The following is a 27,987-nucleotide window of genomic DNA, read 5'->3' as shown; positions in this document are numbered from 1 at the left end:
TTGGATCTTGTAAGTAAAACTGACTTTGTTGTTGTTGTTGCTGTTTACAGGAATAGCACTCAGAATGTGCGAGTAGGTGTAATTGAGAGGTCACCTGGAGCCATCTCCTGCTCCATCCTGGATTTATAGACAGAAAGAAAGATCTCCTCAAATTGTTGTCATAATGTTTTTGTCTGTTTATCTGATTATTATAATCCAGCTTCAGGGATAGATGGCATTTTTAAAATGCACAGTCTGTGGCCCTGAGAGCCCTTGACATATTTCCCTTCAGCTACAGGAAAGCACACAGACCAGGCTCACAGACCCTCGCGCTCTGCCCATCCCCGGTCTGCAGGCTGCATCCATGGGTCTGCAGCCCTGGAATCACTTCCTGGAGAAATCACGCTTCTGTGTATGGCTGAGGTGCTGTGGTCTCGTTGACAGCCCTTTGGCCAGAAACCCAGAAGGGGGGCAACAATTAAAACGGTTACACTGGTGCCGTGGCTCAATAGGCTAATCCTCCGCCTGCAGCGCCAGGACTCCAGGTTCTAGTCCTGGTCAGGGCGCCGAATTCTGTCTCGGTCGCTCCTCTTCCAGGCCAGCTCTCTGCTGTGGCCCCGGGAAGGCAGTGGAGGATGGCCCAAGTCCTTGGGCCCTGCACCCGCATGGGAGACCAGGAGAAGCACCTGGCTCCTGGCTTCGGATCAGCATGATGAGCCGGCCGCAGCGGCCATTGGAGGGTGAACCAACGGCAAAAAGGAAGACCTTTGTCTCTGTCTCTCTCTCTCACTGTCCACTCTGCCTGTCAAAACAAACAAACAAAACAACGGTTGCTTGAGGGACAGAAGTTCAGCAGTGGGGTGCCCTGAATCACCTTAGGTTGGAATTTCTTGCTCCCTCCTGGAGGTTAAATCTGACCTTGTTTTATTTTTAAGCTACTCACTAGCTCAAGAGCATCAGAGAATTGTTTTGTGAAATACACAGCTGTCTCAATAAACCAATTTAATCTGATTCTTGTGACCTGCATCAGCTAATGGTTTGTGAGAAATCTATTTTCATGTAAATCCATGTTTGTCAGAAAATGCACGAAGCAAGGAAATAACTCTGCATGTAGGAGTGGGTGAATTGCAGTAGAAGCACACTGCTGTGGCTGAGCTGGCGGTGGCGTTATATGTGCCTTCCCGTTCCGTCGGCTTTGCAGAATATCTGGAACGAAGCAGACAGATTTACCATGCTGTTATAGGTGCTCATAAAATGAGAACAGACTGACAAAAGCTACCGCCATGTCTCAGGTGGAGTGTGAAGATCATGGTGTGCAAGGTGTATTTTCACCAAATTGCTATTTGGTGACTGAACACGCATTCTTAGGAGCTGGTGAGACTTAACACAGATGGGCTATGGACAGCTTGAAAAATCCTACCAATTTTGTTCACTGGCCTGAAAGACTTTATTTGATTCTCAACTGAACAAAATGCATGTTTGTTCAATCTGGCTGTTTTTAAAATTTATTGGTGGAGTTTGGGTAATATCAAAAATACTAGCACACTGTTTGTAGGTACATGTTGTGACAGCTGAGAGAAAGGTAAGTTAGTGAGCATTTTGTCTTCAAAGGAAATAAAAGCTGGAACTCAATAAATTATTAGATTATGCAGGATTAATTCGATGAGGTATGCATGTCTATTTGAGAAACGTTTTTGTCTTGCTGAATTGGGATAACAGTTTTCACCAAATAAGACTTAATTTCTTTAACTGAAACTACCAGTTTAAAACAAATAAATATTCTGTACTTTAAAAATAATGTTTTTAGTAGCTTTGCTTAAATAGTTTGTGCATCTATGTGTATTTAAAACAAAAAGGAAATACCTACATGTGAATAACAATATAGACTTTGCTATTTGTACATATCCAAAAATGCTTTAGAGTACTATCAGGTGTTGTTCACTGCTGACTAAATCAGGTGTTTAAGTGACTTGCTAGTTGAATGAAATATATATTACTTGAATATTTTACTTCCACTAGCATTGAGTACGTTTGATGTTAGGAAGAAGAATTGCAATGACTGTAATAAAACCAGTTTCAGGCTTAGTAATTGTGAGTTTCAAGAAAATAAATTGGATTCTACATGGCATGTTATATGAATGTATGTATGGATCATGATGCACTGTACCCACATAAACATACTATATTTGGAATACTATGGATGCTGTAAGCTTATGTAGTTTTTAAAAAGCTTTTGGAATTCCATTTTTTATTTATTTATTTGAGAGGTAGAGTTATAGACAGTGAGAGGGAGAAACAGTGAGAAAGGTTTTCCATGCGCTGGTTCACTCCCTAGGTGACTGCAATGGCTGGAGCTGAGCTGATCCGAAGCCAGGAGCCAGGAGCTTCTAACAGGTCTCCCACACAAGTGCAGAGGCCCAAGCACTTGGGCCATCTTCTACTGCTTTCCCAGGCCATTGCAGAGAGCTGGATCAGAAGAGGAGCAGCTGGGACTAGAACCTGTGTCCATATAGGATGCTGGCACTGCAGGTGGAAGATTAACCTACTACGCCACAGCGCTGCCCCCCCCCCTTTGTTTTTTATTTGATGAGATATTAAGATTTATCATTTAATAGGACTTTTTAATAAAAATCATTTACATGTCAACTTTTTAAATAAAATGAATCATCACTTTTTATTTGACATAACAATTGTGCTGTTTTGCTTTGATGGTAGTTGGTGACAGTAGAGGTGAGCATTATGTCCTAAGTTGCTCTTTTTTTATTCTGTTTTTTTCTTTCCTTGTAGCTTACATATCTTGTGTGTGGTTCTTGGATCTAAAAACTAGAATGGCCCATAACCTCACATTTCAGTTTCTGGTTCCTTAGAAATGGGATACTCTCACTATGCAACCAGAGAGGCAGTGAGGGAGCGCCACTCGTGCCCTTTCATCGGGGTGTGTTTAGTCAATGAGTGCCTCTTGTGCCATCCTCTGTGTCTGCAAGCTTCCTTCCTCTGTCAGGATGTGTCTGCGGAAGAGCAGTCACGATGAGTCAGAGCCCTAGTGTTTCTCCTGAAATCACAGCCCCGTATTTAGTGAGAAAGGGATTTAGAAGGCTACAGCCTTGGCCTGGAGGTAACCGTCGGCTGGCAATCCCAGGTATCAACGCCTCCAAACCTCCTCCAAGATTTCACCGTAGGTTTTCAGAAGTGGGAAGAATGTGGACACTGTTAAGGTTTAATCTCTGTAAAGTTACACATGTGATTCATGGTCTCTTCTTCTGTTCATGAAATAGGTTTTTCTTCGTTGTCTCATCACCTGTCCATAGGATGAAAGGTAGCTTCATATAAATAAAATGATGCTGGAAAGTTAGTTTCCTAATAGTTCCAGGTAGAAGGCAGGACGTTGGTAGAAGCCGTCAAGATCCCCTGAGTATTGGCTGTCCACTCAGTCCTTGCTACGTTTCCCCAGAGCCACACCATCCCTGCCCCCAAGTGCTACCTCCATCATCTGGCTCAGTGAGAAACCTGAGGATCTTTGCCTGTTAAACAAAAACTTACTCAATTGTACTTGTTGAAGCCCAGTAAGGAAGACTTGCTGAGGACCATCAGTCAAGATATAGGCAGAGAGACCACTGCAAGGGGTCTTGCCATGTGGGAGAGAGATTGGGTTTAGCTCCAGTTACAGCCTGGGCACATGGGAATTTTATACTCAGGGAGGAGGGTGGGAAGTTGCCAAGAGAAAACATCAAGGATCCGGAGTGTTCTGGCTTAACCAGATTCTTGCTGAAGACAGGCCAAGGTGATCAGACCTGAGGGTAGGGGACCTGCTCAGGTATCAAGGGTGTTCAGATATTGAGGTGGGGCCTCTTGCTGAGTTGACTTGGCAGAGTTCTTTGCTAAAACTGGATTTTACAAGGAAGAGCACAGATGAGCCTAGCAGAAGACTCAAGGTTGACTGAAGTTTGGCTGAGCCAAGAATCTTTGTCATCCACATTCCAACACCGCTCTGCCAGCCCTCTGCTTCCAGCCAGTCCCGAGCCCTCTTGATCTGCTCTGCTTCTTCCCATTTCCTGCTGCCCACACCCTCATTCCAGCCTTGCCCGTCTCTCTCCTTTGGTTGAGCTCCTGCCAATTCATGCCCTCACACTACTGCCAGAGGAGCTTTAAAAAAGCAACGCACAACTGAGTATTACTCAGACGTAGGAAGGAAGGACACTGTCAGGAGACATGGGTGGACCTTCGGCATGCTTAGGGAAATAAGTCAGGCAGATCTTAGGACAACGATGAAAGCCTGGGCATGGTGGCACAGTGGGTGATGCCGCTGCTTGAGATGCCTGCATCCCATCTCGGAGTGCCTGGTTTGGTCCTCCCTGCTTCCCATCAACTTCCTCTTAATGCACTTGTGAGGCAGTGGGTGATGGCCCAAGTATTTAGGTCCCTGCCGCCTGTGTGGGAGGCCCTGAAGGAGTTCCTGGCTGCTGACTTTGGCCTGACCTACCCTTGGCATTTGAGGAGTGAACCAGTCGATGTGAGACCCCCCAGCTTGTCCATCACTATGTCTTTCGAATGAATAAGTAAATCTTTAAAAAATATATATTGTATGATTCCACTCCTGAGCTACCTAGAATAGACAGATTCAAAGACACAAAGTGGAACAGAGGTTGCCAGGGGCTGGGAGGAGGGGAGATAAGGAATATTGAGTTGGCATAGAGTTCTGTTTGGAATGATGAAAACATTCTGGGAATGAATAGTGGTGGTGGTTACACATTATTAATGTACTCAGGCACTGAATTGTACCAAGTGTTTAGAATTATAATAATAATATTGTCACTGTTACACTTCTCTCCTCTGGTGTCTTCATAAGCCCAAGGCCTGTAGGCTGGAATCCAAACTGCATCACGGGGAGAGTGAGACTGTTTCCTTCCTTCCCACGGAGTCTCTGCTCTTCCAAGACAGAACTTGTGCTTCTTCCCTCCCCTCTCTTAGCCCTCGTTCCCCGCTTTGGGCCTTGTTTTGCACCCTGCTCCTGCTGCCATCTGGTGACCTCACCCTTCCCAGCCTGCAGGCAAAGCTGCTCTGTTCCCTGGGATGGGAATGGGAAGGAGGAAGTGCCACTGGGTCCTGGGGCCCAGCCCCATCCTCCAGTCCTGCTTTCCAGGAATACAGCAAGGTCAGCCTCAGCCCCTGTCTGTTCTTGTGCCTCCTCCTCCACTGGGCTGTGCCTTGTCAGGAGTGCACAAACCCCAGCATCCTACTCACAGGCTGGGCCTTCAGGCTCCGCCCCTTTCCCACCTCCCCTGGTAGTACTGTGTTGAGGAGGGGCTCGCCATGGGCCAGACGCCCTTCTCATGCTTCTCAGTCTATTTTTACCACTTGATGGGGTCGCTGCTGTGACTGCCCCGAGGTACTGGTCCCTGCTCCTAACCACTTATCTTGCTGTCTTCCCTTAGTTCGGTCTCTGTGCCTTGGCACGTGCCAAATCCTCGTCCTTGAAGTTTAAGTGATGGCTTTTCTTGAAAACTCTCCCTTGGCTTCCCCAGGCAGTCAAGTTCTTCTCTCAGTTCCACCTGACACCCCCATGTGCAATCCGGATCACACTGTGTGCGGTTGTTTCCACGTCTAGCATGTTTGCCCAGGTTTCCCATGCGCCTGAGCAGAGGAGGGCCCCTTATTTTTCTCTTTAGAGCTCCTCCCAAAGCCTAGAATAGTGCCTGGCACTCTATACGTATTTGAATTAGTTAATGGTGGTACTTGTTACTCTCAGGTTTCTTCTGAGCAATAGGTACATGGAGTTGAATGAAGATGCATTTCCAAAAACATAAAAACTACACTCCGAATGGTGCCACTTTCCCCTGCCAGAGGTGGGGAACCTTTTTTTCTGCCAAGGGCCATTGGGATATTTAGGACATCATTCATGGGCCATACAAAATTATCAACATAAAAATTAGTTGGCCATAGATTTATTGAATTTGGAGTCTGGCCTGCAGTTGCCTTGGCAGGGCTAGACCAAATGGTTTTGCGGGTTTTGTACAGACCACAGGCTGGAAGTTCTCCACCCGTACACAAACCAATACCTCGTGACCTGGATTTTTAACTCCTCACATTGAAAGGTGAGGAGCAGATCAGCGGTCGCTCCCAGGGCAGGAGCGGTGGGTGAACTGGGTAAGGCGCCCAGGGGACCTTTTAGAGAGGTGGAAATATCTTGACTGGTGTCGTAGTTGCAAGGGAGAGTACATTTGTCAAAATTAATTGAACTGTACGCTAAAATATGTGTATTTTATTGATAAGCCTTGCCTCGAAGTTGACTTAAAAATACATTGAAGAAAGAGCGAGGGGAAATTTTTTTGATTTATTGTTAGGTTAGGAAAGATGGATTGATGATGGATGGCATTTGGTTGTGCCACTGTTCAATATCTAGTTTCAGGGTGTGTGCCTTTTTCATTCGTTCTTACCTTTCCTAAATGGAAAATCAACCCTCATTGAGTTACTGCAGCTGGAAGTAAGAAAAAGCAGAAGTCATGAGCAGACTGACAGCTGACTCCCCGCGGTGCTTAATTTTAGTACCAGTGCCTTTAGGAATTCTTTGTAACTTCAGTTGGAGGCCTAACTCATGCAATGAATCATCAATATTGAGGGCAGGTAGGGAAATTGCAGCAATAAATACTCTTTGCTCAAAGAAAAGAATCTTGTGAATGGCTTTTGAATAGACTTAGCTAAAGAGGTATCTGTAAAACTCACTGGGTTTTAATTTGTCATTTGCTTTCCAATGTTTAATATAGACTATTCTCTGAATAATTTAAAGACATTTTCAGAAATATCTGTTTTTTAATGCGTGAAAGTAAATGAGACTTATTAACAATGAGGGGGGCGGTGTGTGGTTGTCGTTTGGCTTGTAATTGAGCCAAGACTTTGCCTCCCTGTATCTCCTTCAAATGGCTGGAGCCCTACTCATCCTGTCATCCGTGTTCTCAGTACTTGGAAGAACTTGTTGATGGTAAGAGTGAGCTGCTGTAAGATACCAGTGTGAAAGGGCTGGCATTGACCCTGCCAGTTCTAGATTTGTTCTGCTACTTCGTGGCTTGCTAAACTACGCAAATGAATACAGCAACCGTGTGCAGAGTGCACACCATCAGGGGGAATTTACCAGAATGCCTTTGTGACAATCTATCCAGTAAGGGGTTGCTTTTACTCTGGAGTTAGGATCGAGACCTCTGGTATCATGGTTCATTTTGTGCAAGGTCTGGATCCGTGTTTTGAGTGTCATCGTGACTGGACTAAGGAACAGCTAGAAATCTGTGAAGTGTCATTTTGGCTGTTTCTGTGAGGATGTTTTCAGAGGAGGTTAGGATGTGAATCTGAATGGATGAGGCGGGGACCCTGCCCTCAGCGTCGGTGGCACCGGTCAGCCAGCTGGGGGCTGGAGAAGGCAATGTAGAAAGTGATTGGCACGCCTCGCCTGGGAACTGGGACACACTTTTCTCCTCCACAGACACCGGTTCCAGCCTCCCCAGCCTGTGGACTCCAAGACTTAGCCCAGCAGCTTCCCTGGTTGGGAGACTTAGAATGGGCCTGAAGCTCGCTGGGGCCTACAGCCTGCTGAGGACCCGTGTGGGCCTTCTCAGTGCAGGATGGTGCGAGCCAATTCCCTTCCTGAGCTCCCTGCCGACCAGCTGCATACACGTCTAAGTGGTTGTGAGTCTCTAGGGAACTCCATACCGTGGGCAGGCAAACACTGGTTGTTGTTAATGTTCTCTCATAGGCTTTCTTGTTTGGAAATGATGAAATATTTTGCGTTCTAGAGCTTGCCAGAAAACCCAGGTGACTGTTAGAGCAACAGGCTGATCTGGGGATGAGTGTCTCCAGAGGAATATATGGACTTTAAGGGGTAAGAAGAGGACTACTGGGAAATGATGTGGATCTGGTGTCAGACACAGTGCCCTGTTTTTGGAAACGCAGTAACTGTTGAGGAGGAGAAAAATTTTCCCTGTGTTGTCTTAGGTTAAGCGTCTGGGGCCTGTGAATTACACTGACAGCAAATATATTTACTGGAGGAAAAAGTTGATTTACTTGTGCAACACATGCTTAGTAATGAGTGACTCAAAGGGCTGGCTGGAATCTGGGGTTATGTGTGCGCCTATCTTCAGGAGGAAGGGGAGTGGAGAGAAAAGGCTTCTGTGGGAAGAAGAGTCAGGTATCTTTAAGATAGACAATGGGATGTCAGCAGTACAAATGGGAAGAGTGCTTAAATGGAGGTGGTCTTCCTGTTTTCTTTATGGCCATAAAACTACTCCCCCTCCACCATGACCACCACGCCCACCCTGCCTGCAGTACTGGCATTCCATATGGGTACCGGTTTGAGTCTCAGCTGCTCTAACCTCCAATCCACCTCCCTGCTAATGAGCCTGGGAAAGCAGCAGATGATGGCCCAAATCCTTGGGCCCTTGCACCCACATGGGAGACCCAGAAGAAGCTTCTGGTTCCTGGCTTTGGATCAGCCCAGGTGGGGAGTGAACCAGTGGATGGAAGATTCCTGGACAGTCTTTGAGCTCCTCCCTGCTTTTCTGATCGTCATCAGCTTTTTCTTGACTGTCACTATGCAATCAGAGAAAATGAAGATCAAGCAGTGAGCTCGATGCAAGAGTTAACCTTGGCCTCCTGTTGGAGCGGGATTGCTGTGTCCCTTCTTTGCAAGGGATGGTTAGGACCACCTCCCTCTGGTAATGAGCTTGGATAATATGACATCTAACTTGATCTGGGGAAGATATTGATTAGACACACAATAGTTTTTCTTTTGATTGTTGCTGGAAATAAAAGGTGTGGCTGTTTCTGTTAGCATGTCATCCCTAGCTAGATATGTCTATTAAACTGAAGGCATAAAGGGGAGACATTTCTAAGGTAAGTTATTTGACAGAGAGAGAGAAGGAGAGAGAGACATATCCCATCCGCTGGTGCACTCCCTAAATGTGCACTGAAGCCAGGAGCCTGGAAGTCAATTTAGGGCCCCAACTTCTTTTATTAAATTTTGTATTCATTTGTTTTTATTTACTTGAAAGCAGAGAGATAGAGACAGACAGAGAGATACCCCAGTAGTTCCCTTTCCAAATGTCTGCAACAACCAGAGCAGGGCCAGGCCAAACCAGGAGACTAGAACTGAATCCAGGTCTCCCATGTGGGTGGAATGGACCCAAGTACTTGATCCATCATCTGCGTTAGCAGGTTAACCCAGCGTTATCAGGGTGCTGCGATTGGAAGCACAGCCAGGATTGGCACCCAGGCGCCCCTATATGGGATGTGGTGTCCCCTGCTGCATCTTAACTGCTGTCCCAAATGCCTGCCTTGGGTCCAATTTCTTGAGCCATCACCTGCTACTCCCACTGCTACTTCCCTTGGCAGGAAGCTGGAGTTAGAACTGGAGCCAGGTTGTGGACCCAGGCACTCTGATGTGGGACAGGAATATCCGAACCATATCTAAACCGAGAGGCTAAGCACCCACCCGGCCTCTTGTTTAGATAGTTTGCATACACACTCCCTGACCATGAGAGTGTGTGCCTGGCAAAATCGTTTGCAGATAATTTTCATGGGTTATCTGTCAGGCATAAGAGGCACAGCATCCAGGTGGGCCCCCATGCTGTTGGCGGTGCACCTCTGTGTCATACACTGTTTCACTAGAAGCCACTTTAGGGGTCCATCTAGTCCAGACTCCTAATTTTGCAGGTGAGGAAAGGCTCATTGCGAGTGGTTTGCTTCAGATTACCCATCTACTTAGGGACAGAATTGGAGCTAAAATCCTTATCTCTCCATGCCTAATTGTAATGCTTGGTAGATAGTCAAACAGGCAAAAACTAGTGGTTCTCAACCTCAGGGCAGTACTGAAATGTGGCTCTAATTCCTTGAAAAAAAAAAAGTCTTGATTCCTATACACTTCTGATCTTAAATATGCATCACCAAAATGTATATGGGTCAGATTCATTCTTCTCGTGTGAACTTGATGTAAGTGAAGGCTGAGGACCATCCCTGGTGGTTGTGACTACTGGGTTGGTTGTATTTCAAGGCCATAAAGTTGGTACGCACTGCAGCACCACTTCTTGGTGCAGTGTGTCCTTGAATCCACAGTGCACACAGACAGGTACGGCACCTAGAGCTTGTCGGGCCTGCCGTTGTCCCTGTGGACAGTGCTGGCAGGGCCAGCCCTTAGTTGTGTGGTGAGTTTCTGGGGGTGACCTTGGCATTCTGGATGGTTGGCTGCTTTCTTCCTGCTCACCCTCTGTTGCCCTCCCTGGCCCACCATTCCTGCCCCATCTACCTAGGCCTCCAGCACCGTCAGCATCCCTCACCTTACTCTCCTTGGTCATTCACGGCATTGAATGGTAGTTTTCACAGCAGCCCAGGATGTTTGGGGGAGGAAATGGCACAAATGTTAGAACGTTGGCCTATGGATTTCTCAGCTGGGATTTCTCAAAGTCCTGGGATCCACTGCCCTGTTGCATTAAAGCAGCAACAGTTACACCAATTGGACTGCACGTGTGTGCAGCAGTTTTGCCACTGAAAGATTTGCTCTCTGCTACCAGAGGAACAAATGTTAGTGACTTATCTGTCACAGGCCGTTCCCATTCCTGGAGTGTTTGCCAAGATTCAGTATAGCCAAGTACTTTTACTGGCTGAAATACGAGATGAAATGGAGTTGTAACTATGTTGTTTAATCTCATTTCACGTGTTTATATTTTCTAGAAGAATTAAGTCAATGACTTATATCAGAAAGTCATACTATTGCAGTAGAAAAATAGTACTGTGGCTGGTTTAATCTCTTGTTTTTAAGGTTCTCACAAAGATGATGAAGTGGAACCATTTAGGGGCAGTCAGGTATAATCAGTGTCAGACCATGCCAGTTTCATGGAGTGGCTTTATAATTAATTAATCCACATCATGACAGAATGTATGAAGATTGTTGTAAGTATAGACAGAGTTAAACTCTCTGGATTAGTTATTTCAGCAGCTCTCTAATCCTCAGGCTCATGTACCTAGACTTCTAACAACAACTGAACTTAGTAAAGCTCAGTGTTGGAGACTCACCAATTGGCACATTTTACCTCCTGAACACTTTTATAAAGATGCATGCTTATTGGTTAAAATTGTTTATTTTATGAAATACATCTCCATTGTAAAGTACTTTCAGAGCCCTAGAAAAACAAAGGACACACAAAAGTACACACACACATCCCCTTTTGTTTATTTATATATTGTACAATCGGTAGTATTTATGTAACTAAGTACTATTTTATGAAGCTTTGTTTGAAATTAAATTCTGTCTTATAAGCCATAATTTTTTTTGAGCATGCCCTTCCTTGGCCACTATTCCTCTTTTTGTGGTCTGTTTTTCCTCTTTGAGCTTTACTTTAGGTACTTTTACAATAAATTGTAGTGACATTTAAAAATTGTTCCAATATATTTCAGCGTATTCTTGTTCTTACGCATTCTACCAAAGTACTCTTTCCTTTTAAAATTTAATGAGTATTTTATTTGAGCATCACATCTTGCTCTTCTGTAAGCAAAACGACGCCAAGCACGGGTTCCTGAAGAAATCGTCAGTTCGTGTTGACGTATAACACACTTGACAAAGAGCTCAGAGTCTCTGTCCGGCCTCCGTAGCCCTAACTCCCCCTCCCTTTCTTCGGTAGTTGACTGCGTCTTTGACTTTATGATGAAAGGGGGGAAGAATGATTCATCATTAGCTTCAGTCCACAGCCTCATAAATTTTCTTCTCTTTACCTAACTAATCATCATCATTGCTAATTATGCTCCAAGAAATAAACTGGAATGCATACAGGCTGGCTTAATACAGAACCGATCAATGTGTAAATCAGAGGGGCTGCTGTCAAAATGGCTTAAGTGGCTGAGCGTTGAAAATAGAAACTGTTTTCCATTTCTGCTTTTGTGTTCAACTGGTATTATAAGACCTAGGACTTATTTGAATAGAGTTGGAAATTGAGAAGTGTAATCTAATTTTAAGGGAGCTTAACACAAATTAAGTGAACATTACTTGGAACATAAATTCATGAATAAAATTGCATGTTGGTTTTGTTGGAAAATGATGATGTGGCAGGTTTGGGGCGAGGCCAAGAACACTTGGATTCTCCTCCTGAGCTGTTCAAAATGGCAGCTCCTTGTTAGCCAGGAAGCACCTCTGGATAGATCACACCCAGCAGCGGACTGGGTGGAGAGGAAGGAGAGAACTAGCACTCTCTGAAACCTTTCACTCTAAGGCAGAACATTTAAGCTCACTTGATCTTCAACTACAGTTCCACCATCACTGCTTGACCAGTAAGGAAACAGGCTGTTAAGCAACAGAGCCAGATTCTTTGAAGGCAAAGCCTCTATTCTGCTTCCCACATGGTTTCATAAAAGGTAAGGAAAATAATATGGAAGGAAGCCATATTCGTAAATAATAATAATAAGTAAATTGTTGGTCACTGTTTTAAAGTATAGTTTTCTTTAAAAAAAAAAAAATGTATTTGAAAGGCAGAGAGGTAGAAACAGAGAACTCTTTCATCTACTTGTTCACTCCCCAAATGCCCACAATAACAGGCTAGGCCAGGTCAGAGCCAGGAGCCCAGTACTCAATCCAGGTCTTGCACATGGGTGGCAGAGATCCAACTACGTTAGCCAGCACCTGCTGCCTCCCAGGGTGTGCATAGACAGGAAGCTGGAATCAGAAGTGGAGCCAGGACTCAACGCTGGCGGTCTGCTAGATGTGGGATGGAGACTGTGTCCAGAGTCTGCTCCCGTGGTCATTGTTTTAATAGTGCTATCATGAAACATTTTTTCTCCAACTGTATTTGCCTTGAGTATCATTGTCCTGGGCCTCATTGTTAAGGAAAGATCTCTTCAAATTCATAAAATTGCAGGAATCTGTAACATTTTTTGTAGTTCTTCCCAATTTTGTTATTTCTGCCACCATAGCTCAAAGTCATCAGTCCTTCCTCACTGGCACGGCCACATCTCCCTAGAGTCTGTGATGTTAAGGGCTGATCAATGTTGTTAAAAGACAGAGTTACAACAAATCTTGTTTTGTAGATCTTAATTGGCTTTTATCTGGGTTTCCACAATCAGACAGCAGTCTGGATCCAAAGTGGTTCAGAATGCTGTGCCCTAGCCCATGTGCAGGTTATATTTATAGCTAGAGAAAAAGAAGTGACATAACAGAAGAGCGGTGCAAGGACAGCTGGAGTGGCTGTGGCTGGGCTGTTGCCTTATTTGAACTTGGTTTGAGCAGTTGGCCTCCTGTGATTGGCTGAGACTCAGCTATATGTTACAAAAGCGTATTCCTAAGTGAGGCTTCCAGTTTGTTTACATACTAAGTTAGGTTGCAGTTTCTTATGTAAGAACTCCTAGGGAGGCTCCCTCAGGCCAAATTGTAGTTTGATTTAACAATGCCAGTGGGTTTTTAACATAAGGACAGATAAGTGGGAGATTCACCAACAAATCTTCATTGCCTTGGGTTTAAAATTAGAAGAATTCTACCCTATCCTCTAACACACTGAGGATTTCTGATTCCATTATACATTCCCACTGCAGCAAGGCGTGCATTTTCCCCTGTCCAAGCTCTGCACATGAACTGCTGGTTGCACCTGTGGCTGGTGGTCACCCTATTGGATAGCACAGACCAGATTATCTGGCTTTGAGCAACTTAACTTGCTTCATCTGTCTCACCTGCCCAAATTCCTGTGTTCTAAAAACAAAAGAGGTGTTCTTTGAGTCTGCCACCCTACTTCTTGACGTCACGCCAATCATCAAGTCCCCGTCATACCCCTGATCCTCTGCTGAACCCCCTCTCGAAAGTGCTGGCGACCTCCTAGGTACCAAGATCTTTCCTCAATGTCTAAGCAGCTTTGTGCTGCTTAGAACACTTCTATCTGGAGGCCTTGTTACTTCGGCGGGTCTCTTCCTACTTATGCCCCTGAAGGTCTCTCTCTCTCTTTTAAAGATTTATATATTTATTTGAAAGGCAGAGTTACAGAGAGCAGAGAGAGAGAGAGGTGTCTTCCATCTGATGGTTTACTCCCCAGTTAGCCACAACGACCAGAGCTGAGCTGATCCGGAACCAGGAGCTTCTTCCAAGTCTCCCACGTGGGTGCAAGGGCCCAAGGACTTGGACCATCTTCTACTGCTTTCCCAGGCCACAGCAGAGAACTGGATCGGAAGTGGAGCAGCCAGGACTGGAACCACTATGCCACAGCACCAGCCCACTCTCTGCTCTCTTGTGTGTCTGTTGCTGATGTCTCTTCTGAGTGGATGCTGCCTGATCTCTTTTAACTTCCCTCTTGACTTTCCTCTGTCAGGCCCCCCTTTTCAGCTTCTTTTGTGATCTTCATTGTCCCCTGAGTAAGTTGTATATCCTCCCAGCACCTTCATGGAGTATGGCCCAAACAGAAGTCACCATATTTCTTCCTTTCTGTGGTTTTGGTTTCTCGTGAGATGTTTCCACTTCCTCCCCTTCTGGCCTCCTTGTGATACACTGAACCTGCTCTATCCTGCATCTCCCCTCCTGCTTCCACCAGCTGCTCCATTCCTCCTCCCAGTCTGCCGGGACTCAGTCTTTCTCCACACCCCTCCGCCTGGTACTTCAGGCTGTGGCCCATGTGTGCCTGACTCAGCTCCTTTGTCCCCTCTGTGGGCTGGGGAGAATGCTTTAAAGGGTCTCTTGAAAATTTGATCTCTGTAAAAGACATCTGTGTCAAAGGCCTTAAATGGAAGAGCTAAAACTGTAAAGCTCCTAGAGAACACTTATAAGTTATCCTGGGATTATGAGAAACAATCCTCTAGCCAATCAATGTCACAGCTGGAATAGAGCAGTAATTCTGGGGCTGGTGCTATGGCGTGGCTGTAAAGCCGCCGTCTGCAGTGCCCGTATCCGATCCAGCTCTCTGCTATGGCCTGGGAAAGCAGTAGATGGCCCAAGTCCTTGGGTCCCTACACCCACGTGGAAGACCTGGAAGAAGCTCCTGGCTCCTGGCTTCAGATTGGCTCAGCTCTAGCCATTGTGGCCATCTGGGGAGTGAACCAGCGGATGGAAGACTTTCTCTCTCTCTCTCTCTCTTTCTCTGCCTTTGCCTCTCTGTAACTCTGCCTTTCAAATAAATAAACAAATCTAAAAACAAAAAACAAAACAAAAAAAAAAAACCGAGAGACAGCAGTAATTCTGTGATTGCTGTCATCCTTTGCTGATGTCTTTTTTTTTTTTTTTTAAATATTTATTTATTTGAAAGGCAGAGAGAGAGGTCTTCCATCCACTGATTCACTCCCCAAATGGCTGCAATGGCTGGAGCTGAGCTAATCTGAAGCCAGGAGCTTCTTCCGGGTCTGCCACATGTGCGCAGGGACTTGGGTCGTCCTCTGCTGCTTTCCTAGGGCGTTGCAGAGAGCTGGATCTGAAGTGGAGCAGCCAGACTCAAACTGGCGCCCATATGGGATGCCAGCACTGCAGGCGGCAGCTTTACCCACCATGCCACAGTGCCAGCCCCTGCTGATGTCTTAACCTAAAGACAGCCTGTCCTCTGATTGTACACGTCTGAATCCGTGGCTTACATGGCCTGGTGCGGATTTTCCACTCAGCTGTCCCTGATGGCGCCAGCTCCTTTGTGGCACTTTGAGTTTACAATGCCAGCTCTCACCTCTAGTCTGGGATGGTCTTACAGGCAGTGGCAAGGTCTTAGTTACCAGGGACAAAAGTACATACACACCACAGTGCTTGACACATGCCTGATGTTCAATGAGAATGTGAATGGCTAAGTGAATGAAAGAGAAGAATAGGTTCATTTGTTCATTCTTACCTAAGCCTCAGTTCATGGGCCGTCTATGGCTCTGACTCAGCACCCAGCCCTGTGCTTGTGTACGGCAGATACTCAGATACGTTTTTGGATTAGTAAATGGATTATATAGTTTATTCTAATATGAACTTCCTGAATGCTATGTTGGTACGTTTTACTTTAAATAATGTAGGTGCTCTGAACACAGCTAGATATTGTAGAATAGATACTCTTTTGATTGTCCACTGGCTTTTCCCCTTTAAACTAGCCTGCTTTCCCCCCTGAATTCTTAATTTTCACACATTTCGTATATTGGGAGCTTGCTTTCTTTCACAAAGGATTTTAGAAAGAAAAGAGAAAAACCATGTAGGAGCTTTTCTGTTAGGGGCTCCTGCTGCCTCTGGGTAGGTGGGATTCTGGGACTAACAGTTGTTCTCACAATAGAGGTTGAATAGTTCTTTCCAGAATCATTGTGACTCCATCAGAAGACACATAATTTGGATGCTTTCAATGGGAAACAGAATTGGGAAGCCTTTGTTGGAACCACACTGGAGCACTGGGGGTGTGAGGGTGGGGCCCCTAAATTTCAGTTGAGTTGCACTAAGTCTCTCTCCAACCTCCGTGCCAGGAGGTTAGCACATTCTTCTCTTGGGCAGGGGGGATGCCTGCCAATCTTCCCCCGACAGTCTTTCACTCTATTGTTAGTTGATGACAAGGAGTGAATTGGTGGTATTTGCTTTTAGTTCTATTACTCGGTGCAAAATGAAATAGAAATGAAATTGAAAGAACCGACTGGGAAAGTATTAGTGATATCATTGTGATTAGCATATCTTTGTGATCCCTGCACAGCTCATTGCTGCTTCCAGTTTTGTGATTGTTTTTTGGGTTTTGTGTTTTGTTCTGTTTTTATCTCTTTAATTGATCAGAAATATTTGGGTTCAAGTGATGTGGTAGAAATGCTAAAAAGAGGTCTTCATGCTTCTTTCTGTCGCCATATTTTAATTATTTTAATGGGAAAGCCAGGGTCGGTTTTGTTTGTTTGTTTGTTTTTTTTTTTTTTTTTGTTTTTTAAAGATTTGTTTATTTATTTGAAGGCAGAGTTACAGAGAGGCAGAGAGAGAGAGAGAGAGTCTTTCATCTGCTGGTCACGCCCCAGATGGCTGCAACAGCCAGAGCTGTGCCAGTCTAAAGCCAGAAGCCAGCAGCTTCCTCCAGGTCTCCCATGTGGGTGTGATATCGGAAATGACCCCCTAACGTCTATACAAAAATGTGGCCCTTAAAATTCCCCAGTAGCGCCATCTGGGCTGCCACATGTTACCAGAATTTGGGGTGCCATATGATATCACCACATGCTTATTAATAAATCCCCAATATTAATAAGCCCGGGAGGGTTCTTGCCTAATATTTAGAGAAGAATTCTAAATACCGGCACAGATAAACAAGGTACATTTTAAGCCTTTATTTAGTGAGAAAGATGCATAGAAGAGTGAGAGCTTTATCTAAGAGAGAGAGAGGTAAATCTGGGTTCATACCGAGCACCAGGAACCAGACACATGGAGGAGCGCCTAGGGCAGGTGGCCTGAAGGTCATACGCCCTGGAGGCACAGGGCTACAGCAAGCCCCCTCCTGGCAAGAGACCAGAGAAAGAAGAAGAGAAGGCCTGGGACACACAGTGTCCCAGGCTTTTAACCCACTTCCAAAGGGGAGTGGTTAATTAACCGATTGGCTGGTTGGGCACTCAGGTGTAGCCAGGTAGGGACATGAGGTCACAAAGGGGTGTGGCGAGGCCGGCGCCTCAATAGGCTAATCCTCTGCCTGCAACGCCGGGACCCCGGGTTCTAGTCCTGGTCGGGGCGCTGGATTCTGTTCTGGTCGCTCCTCTTCCAGTCCAGCTCTCTGCTGTGGCCCAGGAAGGCAGTGGAGGATGGCCCAAGTCCTTGGGCCCTGCACCTGCATGGGAGACCAGGAGAAGCACCTGTCTCCTGGCTTCGGATCAGCGCAGTGTGCTGGCCGCAGCGGCCATTGGGGGTGGTGGTGAACCAACGGAAAAGGAAGACCTTTCTCTCTGTCTCTCTCTCTCACTGTCCACTCTGCCTATCAAAAAATAATAATAATAATAATTAATTAATTAATTAATTAATTAAACAAAGGGGCATGGCAAATGCGTGGTCTTCCAGTTCACAAACCTATTCGATTTTAGCCTGTATGCCTGCCTACTTCAGGTGCAGGGGACCAGACGGGCCATCTTCCACTGCTTTCCCAGGCCATAGCAGAGAGCTGGATTGGAAGAGGAGCAGCTGGGACTCGAGCTGATGCCCAAATGGAATGCTGGCACTGCAGGCGGTGACTTTACCCGCTATGCCACAGCGCCGGCCCCAAAAGCCAGGATCCTAACCCTTGTGAAATAAGCGAGTTAGTTGTGTGAAGCCCCTGGGTTTGTGGAGTTGCCTCAGTCTGGCAATGAGTACTTAGCAGAGGGAAAAGCAGAGTCAAGACAAGGTCAAGTGGATCCAAGGAACGAACTTTACTTCTAGGAGATCCACAAGCTTCCTGGAGGCAAAGGGGCTTCCCCAGCGTACGTTAGAAGGACACCCTAACATCCTCTGAGATGGACGGTGGCATCATGGGGGTTTTCATCTCCTTGGAAAAGAGCCACGTGCGCCCCTGCCGAGTCCTCCCGGCGACCCGCCTGCACCTCCGCTGGCTGTTACGGGAATCCTGAGCGGGAAAGTTTGGGGTTTGGCCCAGAGTGCAGACTTCAGAGCCCCGGGGTAAACCCCTTGCGTTGGTTCACACCTGAGCTCTTTGCTATCATTAACTCTGCGCGTTCTGTCTCCCTCAGCAATGAACACACCTGCGAATGCTGGCTGCCTGTGAGCTCCCTGGCCACCTCGCGGGGCACTGGGAAGACGCAGGGCGGTGGCCTCTGAGACCCAGCTCCTTCCTGTGCGCGGGGCGCTGTCTGTCGGCCATGGAGACGCTGTCACAGGACTCCTTGCTGGAATGTCAGATCTGCTTCAACTACTACAGCCCGCGGCGGCGGCCCAAGCTGCTGGACTGCAAGCACACGTGCTGCTCGGTGTGCCTCCAGCAGATGAGGACGAGCCAGAAGGATGTGAGGTGCCCCTGGTGCCGGGGCGTCACCAAGCTGCCCCCGGGCTTCTCCGTGTCGCAGCTCCCCGATGACCCCGAGGTGCTGGCCGTCATCGCCATCCCGCACACTTCGGAGCACACCCCGGTCTTCATCAAACTTCCCAGCAACGGGTGCTACATGCTGCCGCTGCCCATCTCCAAGGAGCGCGCTCTGCTGCCCGGAGACATGGGCTGCCGCCTGCTGCCCGGCGGCCAGCAGAAGTCCGTCACCGTGGTGACCATCCCGGCCGAGCAGCAGCCCCTGCAGGCGGCCGCCGCCCCGGAGGCGGCCGAGGAGGAGCCGGACCGGCGGGGCGTGGTGAAGAGCTCCACGTGGTCCGGAGTGTGCACTGTCATCTTGGTGGCCTGCGTCCTGGTCTTCCTCCTGGGCATCGTGCTGCACAACATGTCTTGCATTTCTAAGCGCTTCACCGTGATATCCTGCGGCTGAAGGGTGGCGCTGCTGGGTGCCGACTTAGGGGTTGAGCAGGGGATGGGATCCCGTGAGAAGAGGGGGGCGACACTGACCATTTGGAGCCGAGCGCTGGCCTCTGGGTTGCCACTTGATTCACCCGAACCCCGCCACCGCAGCGGGCGGAAGGTGAGGTGTCTGTAGGATTCCAGGTGGATTGTTCTGAGTGTGGGTGGCCACAGCCCTGGGGACGACTGCATGCATCCTCGTAATCCCGTATTAAATGGACTGTAATTTATGATTTCCAAGCTCATGTTACAAAATAGACGTATCCTACTTAGACACTAAGCCTACAGTGTGGTCTTCCCTGTGTGCAGTAGATTTAAACAGAGATGCCGTGTGCACAAGTAGAATCGAACCTGCGAATCCATGTAAACACTCGGTGAAGACACAGTGCTGGCTTCTTCGCATTTTTTTCCTTCTTTTTTTCCAAAGGAAAGCCAGTCTTCATTTCGGTTGCTGAGGCTTTTTATACATTTTGAATGGCACCCAGGTTGAAGTAAGTTGAACGGACCATCCTGTTTTGGAGAAATATTGGAACAAGTGTCTCCACTGTGTCGTGTTTTGTCGTGTACCTTCATTTTTCTTCACTTGTAATTAGAGCTCGCTACGTGTTTATTAAACTGCAAGCCCAACAGGGGAGCAATAAACCGAGAAATAATGAGAAATGCCTCATCCCACAGGAAACCTGGATGCCGATTTTTCTCAAGCCATCTCACGAAACCAGAATTTAAAATGTAAATATTGCGCATCTGTGTGTGTGTGTGTGTGTGTTTGCGTCTTTTCAGAAGAGTTCCGGGAGGAAGACCGTGGGCAGGAATGCGTCCGCTGTCTGGGACGAAGGCACCTCACAGGCATCACACGGGCACCTGGACCCTCCCCGTGTGGGGTCTCCTACACGTCACCTCCAACTCTCACTTCACTTCTCATCTGTGTATTAAAGTCCTGCATTGTGTAAGGCACAGAGGGAGAGAATCAGAGGAATCTCTCTTTTCTGCCAGTTTTGGGTGTGTTAACAGCCGTGAGCATAGAACTGATGGCGTTTGAAAACACAGTCTGTGCTGATTTTTGGAAAGGTGTTGTTCCATGAGAGTGAATCCATTTAGAATCCCAATTTTCTCTTGTTGATATTTGCAGGAAAAGCTTTTGTATTTCAAGATAGGTTTTTATTGAGAAGCAGCAAGGTAAACTAACAATTCACATTTCCAGTGTAAGTGGACCAGTTCAGGTATCCCTACATGGATGAAGGTCTGTAGATGCTGCTGGTTGTAAATGCGTGTGTTCAGAAATAGCTCTGGGCTTTAGAGTTCTCTTCTAATCTCCTTTTTGGAATTCGGGAATCAAGTGGTACGTGAGAGGAACTGAAGTTTTAAACAGATCTGTTTTAAGGTTCCATTACATCCCTGGAAATGGTGGGGTCATGAGGGAAATCAAGGTAAAGCAGTGGTTGGTTGTGAAAAACAAAGCTAGAAAATAGCCCTGTAACATGGAGACACTTTATATAACCGCTCTCTTCAAACAGCATAAAACATGCATACTAAAGGTGGGATTAGCATCAAATAAAAAACAAATACATTGACTAGAATACAAAGCTGACACTTAATTGACATGAGAATTCCATATAAAATTATGAACTCTGATTTTTTTTCAAATCTTTCCAATTTGTTGTAAGGCCTTTAGGAAATGTATTTGGAAGCTCAAACTAGAAATTAGGTTAAAATGCCATTTTATTGTGTAAGCTATTGGGCATTATACAACAAATAATCTAGGATTTATTTGGTATTAATAATTTAGGTATTATATTAGCTGACTACTATTCTCTATTATATAACACAGTACACTGTTGGGTTAGTGTCAATTTCTCAAACTCTCCCAGGCTGCTGTAATGCATGTCTGACCTAATTTTTGTTTCTCTTGGAGGGGAAAAAAAAACCCAAACCCAGAAATGTTGGATTAAGAATGCTACATTTCAGATGAACTTTACTCTTGTAGTTTGAAGTCATGCCGTATTCAAATTAATTTTGTGAGTGATATCTGCATATGTTTATGTACAGTGTGGTGTGACCAAGCCTGTAGAGTAGTATGTGCTAGACTTCTGCTGTTAAGTAGGTTATCTGTAGATACTAATGTGTGTGCTGACACAGTGTCCTGTGTTTTCCTAGTGCAAAGCTGTAGAGTAAAAATGTCCACAGACCTTTCTGCAATTGAGCAGTGTAAAATTCAAGGCTCTATGGTAAATTCTTAACCTTACAACTTAACAATAACAAGCAAAATCAGAAGTTGTGTGTGTGTGTGTGTGTGTATGAAAACCTTACTGACGTAAGAGTGGATTCTTCTTGCACTTATGCAGCTGCCTGTTGAGATGTGCATTTGTGTATGTGTGTGTGTGTAAGAGAGAGAGAGAGAGAGAGAGATCTCAACCTGCCAGATAGAATTTTTATAGGCTTAATGACACTTTAATGTTATTTGGCATCCCATTGCTCTGACCTCTTGGCCTTCACTCACAACATTAACAACCCATTTACCCCATGTGACAAAAGTCCAGTGACACAAGCGGCCAGAATCCATAATGGCGCGTCAATGAGAAGTCACAATCAGAAAGCACTGAGCGTTAGAGCTGAGAGCAGCTTCTGGTGGCTGCAGTTTGCAAGTGAGTTCGTTGAGGCCCTCAGAGGTGGGGGACAAGAGCTTTGCATTGCACTGGCCTCTTGCTCTGTCCTAGGTCTGCTATCTCTACTGGCTATGATCCTTTTTAGGGCGACTGAATACCCTTTGCTAGCTCATCTGCTGCATTCAGGCTTTGTTTTTGTTTCTCTGTAGATTTGTATCTTCATTTTTAGTTAACATCTACCTCTCTGGGGAACAAGAGGAGTGTCAACATTTAAAGACACCTATCAAGTCATGGGATTTGAAAGTTTTAAATTGCAGAATATTGACCTCTCCCACCCTCATCATATGTAAAGGACAATGAGTTGTGTAAATAGTAAACTATCAGCATGAATTTTCGTCTTTATTAATGATCTTGACTTAAGCAAGAGAATGCTTACTACGTTAAGTAGAGCCAAATATGCTACCTTAAAGCGTTGACTTTGGAAACTTTTCTTGCAATGACCTGGGGCATAAGTTATGATAAGAAGGCAAATCAGTTCTCAGTTGCAGTCATACTTTATGATCAGAAAGCTTTGAGGTATTTTCTTTAAAAATGTAGTTATGTTTAATCTTGTGTATGACTTATACAGCAAGTCCCTTGGAGGCTTAGCTTCGTGCTAGTGCAGCCCTTGGGAGCTTCTCAATCAAGTGCTGTTAAGTAGAAATTTCTGGGATGATAGAAATGTTCTAAGACCTGTGCTGTCCCAAATGGTAGCCACTGGCCACACTGACTGGTGGGGGATTAAGATGGGGTTAGTATGACTGAGGGACTGGATTTTTAGTTTCATTTAGTCTTGAGGAATTTAGCCTCATGGAGCTAGTGGCTGCCATATGGTGTAGTCTAGCTCGGCGTGGGGATCTGGCATCAAGGTGTTAGTAGAGTAATGGGGAAGCTAAGAAAGTTTGTGGGCCAGTAACATGCAGTTGACCAAAAAAAAAAAAAAAATTCCTTTCTGGGCTTAAAAAGTAGGTGATCTCAAGTATGACAGTAAAAATTCATTGATTGCTCTTTGGGATTATTACTTAGGTACTTTGAGTCAAGAAATGATCAGTGAAGTTTAAAGAGTGCTTTATTAAGCCCCCCTTTTTTGGGATCAATAGCTGCATGTGAATCTATTGTCCAAAAATAGTAGCTAGAAAGTAGCTGTAAAATGTTTGACTTGCAAACTATGCATGACCTGTACTGTGAAATTGTGTTTAGGGTCTAGTGGCCAAAAAAGTAAATGTTACAGGAAAAAAAAGCCTAATGAAATCCTTCTACACATCTAATATCTTACCCAAATTTCATTGCTGCATTAGTAAGGTGTGAAATAAAAGAGCAAGCATGTTTTGTGGTGTTAGAGTGTTTTAGTTTGTCCTTGAAGTCTGCCAGCTTGTCATTGTATTTGGTGTGGGCATATGTAGCATCATTTTTCAGATGCCAGACCAAAATGTAGGTACTATTTTTAGAGGGAGATTTGACATTGTTTTAGTTTTGCTTGTTTTTTGTTTTATTTTAGTTATCACCAAAAAAACAAAAGTAAAGATTTGATGTTTTGCCCAAAGACACCTTTTTAAAAAAAATGCCCATGAAGTTTACAAACTTGAGGGTTATTAAAACTACTAGAATTTCTTGTTACGTGAATAAGGGAAGCTAAATATCAGACTCTTATTGATGGTGTGGTGTTTATGCCAGTCTAGTTTTTGATTTGAGACGTTCCCATCTCCTTATTTGAAAATCTATACTATGTCAAGATTGATTAGCTTGCTTTTCATTGCTTATCAAGTGTAATATAAACCAAATGCATTTGCTCTGATTGAGCAGGATTGAGTTGATTTTTTTTTTTCCTTAGAGCTCTTCAGTGGGAAAACTGTTCTGTTTAGCTTGTCCTCAAAAATTATTTTTAAATGTTTGCCAAAATGAGAGTTGCTCTTTCTCCCTAGGAGGAAGTTTAGTGTCCAGAGTTCATTGGTATGAGAAGAGTGATGCATGCAGAAGACTTCACCTTCTATCTTCTCTTAGCAAGATGTTGCTACCAACCAGGCAGCATTTGATTTCACGCAGAGGTGTCAGTCAGTTGATCTGTCATCCTTGACCTAGATGGAGAAGCCACGCCTTGGTATTTCCATCATTCTCAGTAAAACATCGCCCACAAGGTACATTTTACCAAAACAGGAACTCCAGAGAAGAGTGAGAGAGTCAAGACAATTCTGTAACTGTGTAGAAAAGTAGCGATCTATTCCAGAAGCCGTGATGGTTGGTTGCTAAATTTTGTTTAACATGAAACACTTTAAAAAATAAGTAGAAATTCAAACCAATGTCTTTTCTGACACATTGACTCGCGCACACACAGACACACACACACTACTTAGCTATAATTAGAATTAGAAATCGTGTTATGTTTTTCATTTTGTGGGTTATGCAGCATCGAAATTGGTTGTTAATTTCCTAACAGTTGCTGTGAGCGGCATACGTTGTGTCAAACCAACTTCTACACAGCTAAACTTGTGAGACTCTTGCAGATACGTGAAGTGGCGGGTTCCACTGTATGGATTTGATTGGCAAGCCATTGATCACTGAGGAACATGGGCAGGTGGGGTGTTTATTTTCTGTCTTCTAAATAGCTTACTTTTTGGCTCTGCCCAAAGGGTTGGGGGTGCATAGCACACCACCACTCCAGAACTCGTACAATGTTGCTTGCACTGTTTCCTGCACAAGTTCCCTTGCTCAGTCTGGCCAGTGACCTTTTCTTTTTTTAGGATTCACTGCCTGGGGTATCCTATTATGTATATCTCACTTCTGATGTAGTGGTGCTTGGAAACACTCATCTCGTTAGCTCTTTTTTATTATTCTAATCCAAGATTTTTGATACTCTACATATTATGAAATTTTTAGAAGACAATCAGGAATATTGAACAGAGTTTTGAGGGACCTCTTGATCTGCAACAGCATGTTTTCTTTGTTTCTGCAGGGATGGTCAATGGCTGTCCCTGTGCTTCTAGAACATAGCTCCAAATTCAAAACCTTGGGATATGGGCTTGTAGCCCATGTGAAAATCTTGCAATCTCTCTGCACTGGGATTGGATTGCTCTAAGATGGTCTTATTATTCTAAGGGATGATCAGCTTTAAGTTGAGATTTGCTTTTGGAGAATCTAGAAGGATCCTGTTGGATATGACAGTGGCTAGGGATCATAGGTTGTAAGAAGAAGGAAAGAGATAATGGCAGACGCCTTTAAAGAGAACAAGTTGATATTGATTGGATTTCTTTTTAAATCGTGGGGGTATTTTATATAGTAGTATGGTATGTGTTTCTGGCTTGGCTGGGAGATAACCCAACTATTAAGTAGGTAGGCCTATGGGAGAAGTAGGGACAGGCCTTGGGCCTATGTCAGCAGATAGGGACGCCCAGAGAGAGGGGGAGAGAGAGAGAAATACTTTACAATGCAGGAAAATCCCTCATGAGATTGTAGCTGCAAAGCAAGACACACAGAAGCTGGTGAACCAGCCAAAGAAAGCACAGGACAAGCAGGAGTGAGTGAGTCAAGCACAGTCTGTCATTCCAGTGGCGACCACCACCTTCCACCCCAGATGCAGGGAATGTGCTCAGCCGATGAGGGGTCCAAGGAGGCTCCATTTCCCTCATCATCTGTTCTGTGCTTTTACTCTGGGTTGTGAGGCCTCGGGTGATTCCAGAGCCTGCTCTGGCGCTCTTTGCTGAGTCAGCACAAACTCCGGCATCCTGGTGACTGTGGGATCCGATGCCTATTCTGGGTCTGTCCTGACTCACGTCCCTTCATATTGATGGCGAAACTAGTTCATGAATATTTTGCTTTATAACGGGTGGTTGTCATTTATTATGTATTTTTTAATTGCACCACTGGTTCATATTTGCCTCACTTGACGGGTCTAGTGTGGAAGCGTTTCAGCTGGGGGCCATCACAGACTCCCAACCTGAGCCGTGTCGCTGCTGCCCAGGGTTCCCTCCATTCTTACAGCTCCCCTGGCGGGTTCCCTGGCCCTCCTGGTAACAAATACTCCAGGCAGAGGCTAGATTAATGCTGCTCAGGGGCTGTTCTCTGTCCTTGACATGTTTCATTTACAATTATGTGGATTATTTATTTAAGAGCTTTTCTTTTAAAGGGCCAGAAAGCCCCACAGATGAATGAGCTTCTGGGCCGTGCAGAAAATATTGTCCAAATGTTGCCAAATATTGACTTTGTCAAGGGGACATCAAGCTGCTGTTTATAAATCTGAATGTCTTAAAAGCATTCTTGCTTGCTCTCTCTGTTTTCGATGGTGTCTTAGCCCGTCCTGAGTTTTTCCAATGAACCCAATTTTAATATATGGTATTTTTGTATGCCAAACTGGTGTCTTGTCCTTTGTATATGTGGTAATGTTGATTTTATGACTACTGTTAAAACACATTTGCTATGATTAAAATTCATAAAATGATTTCAAACAGACTCATGTATTCCTTTTATCGCCCCTGCCTGATGAAGTTAAAAAAAAAAAAAAAGCTACTTGGGAATCTACTCCTCAGTTACTTTAAGAGTTAACATAGGCTTGGGTAATAAAGCCACCAGGTGATCCTGAACCAAGGACGCTAAGTGGAGGTGACTGAAGTGGCTTCTCCAGGAAGCCGGTGCTCATGGCTGATGGATAAGTCTTTGCTTTTGCAACTGGAATTTGCATGCTTTTGTGGCTCTCCCTGTGTCCTCTACCGTCCAGAAATGACACTGCATGCCTCCTGCCGCAGGTGAAACGTGTAGGACAATGTCATGCAGCCGTTGTGTAGTCAAGAGGCAGAGGGACCTGGCCTCTTGGCCAAGTCTGGAAAAGAAAACTTCAGGAACGGTTGCAGTCAGTAGGCCAGAGGGCGTTTGGGCAGCACCTTTTTGACCAAAAGCATCCTGTCTTCCAACAGCTGGATCACCCAAAGAATTTTCATTCTGCTTAGCAGATGGCCGCATCCTAACGAAGGGGTTATCAGAGATTGGGATGTATGGGTGCTGTTGTTAAATGTGCACTAGCAGCCTCTGGGCAGTTGATAATAACCCCTGGACTTTGGAAAGGGGCACATGACTATGATTTGACACCTGCTTTTCATACCTGGATTATGGAGTCCAGGTGTTTGAAAGTGAAGTTGATTTAGCATGACTTAGCATTTCTCATGTGTTTCCCTGATCGCAGAGGTGAGGGACGGGGCTGGATAACATTTTTCTCTTGTGTGAGCCACGGGCTTGTGCTTGAACTTCTCTGTCAGCCAGAAGGAGGCAGAGAGGTATCAAAGTGCCTTGGCTTTTCCAGGCCGAGCTCCTCTGTGCCAGGAATTGGTGGTGTCTCTGGTCTTACCTGTAGACTTACTTGATGGGGGCAGGGTGAGGGAGAGGGAGTCAGGAGAGTCCTCCGGGTACATGTCGCCTGGGGATACCCACACTGAAAGTCCAGGAGAGGTGCAGGGAGTCACCAGCTCAGCCTTCTCTGCGTGCAGTCCTTTCACACACACACACACACACACACACTTCCTTCCAAACAGCCACATGTTCTGGACCCAAAGCCTGTCTGTCTGCCAATGCATTGTTTTTCCTGATGCTTCTGTTTCCAGTGCGAAGCCTTGCAAGAGAAACCCCATGCTGCCCTGGGCTGGGTGGATGGCAAATGCGGGCAAAGGAACTAATTCTAGAATGAAGACTGAGCCTCGGCTTCTCTTTGGAGGTTTGAATTTGCACACCTCTGCTTGACCCAGAAAATGCTACTGCTGTAATTGAGTTCCCCACACCTGCTGCTCCTTGTGTCCCCATCTTTCTCCACACTGCTGTGCTTGCTGCATGTTAGGATTATTTGCAATGTTCAGAGGTAGGAAAGTTCTTTGAGAAGTTGATGGAAAATGGTGTTTGAAATAGAATGCACATTCCCATGAGTCTTTGAAGTCCCCTTGTGTGTGTATGCACATATGCATGTATATGTATGCACAAACTTCATGGGCTTT

The 27,987-nt window shown here is 45.4% G+C and overlaps 1 protein-coding gene across 2 annotated transcripts in view; it reads left to right on the top strand.

Annotated features, from left to right (window-relative positions):
* The window catches only part of RNF152 (ring finger protein 152), a 77,078-nt gene extending 50,656 nt beyond the window's left edge, over nt 1-26,422 (top strand). For both annotated transcript variants that reach the window (XM_062201758.1, XM_062201759.1), the window contains one exon: nt 18,607-26,422. In XM_062201758.1, the coding sequence (XP_062057742.1) occupies nt 18,625-19,347 (723 nt within the window). In that variant the 5' untranslated portion in view covers nt 18,607-18,624 and the 3' untranslated portion in view covers nt 19,348-26,422. The remainder of the gene's footprint in view (nt 1-18,606) is intronic.
* The last annotated feature ends 1,565 nt before the right edge of the window (nt 26,423-27,987 follow it).

This window comes from Lepus europaeus, chromosome 9, assembly GCF_033115175.1.
Source record: "Lepus europaeus isolate LE1 chromosome 9, mLepTim1.pri, whole genome shotgun sequence".
Lineage (NCBI taxonomy): Eukaryota > Metazoa > Chordata > Mammalia > Lagomorpha > Leporidae > Lepus > Lepus europaeus.
This window is presented reverse-complemented; position numbering and strand designations above follow the sequence as displayed.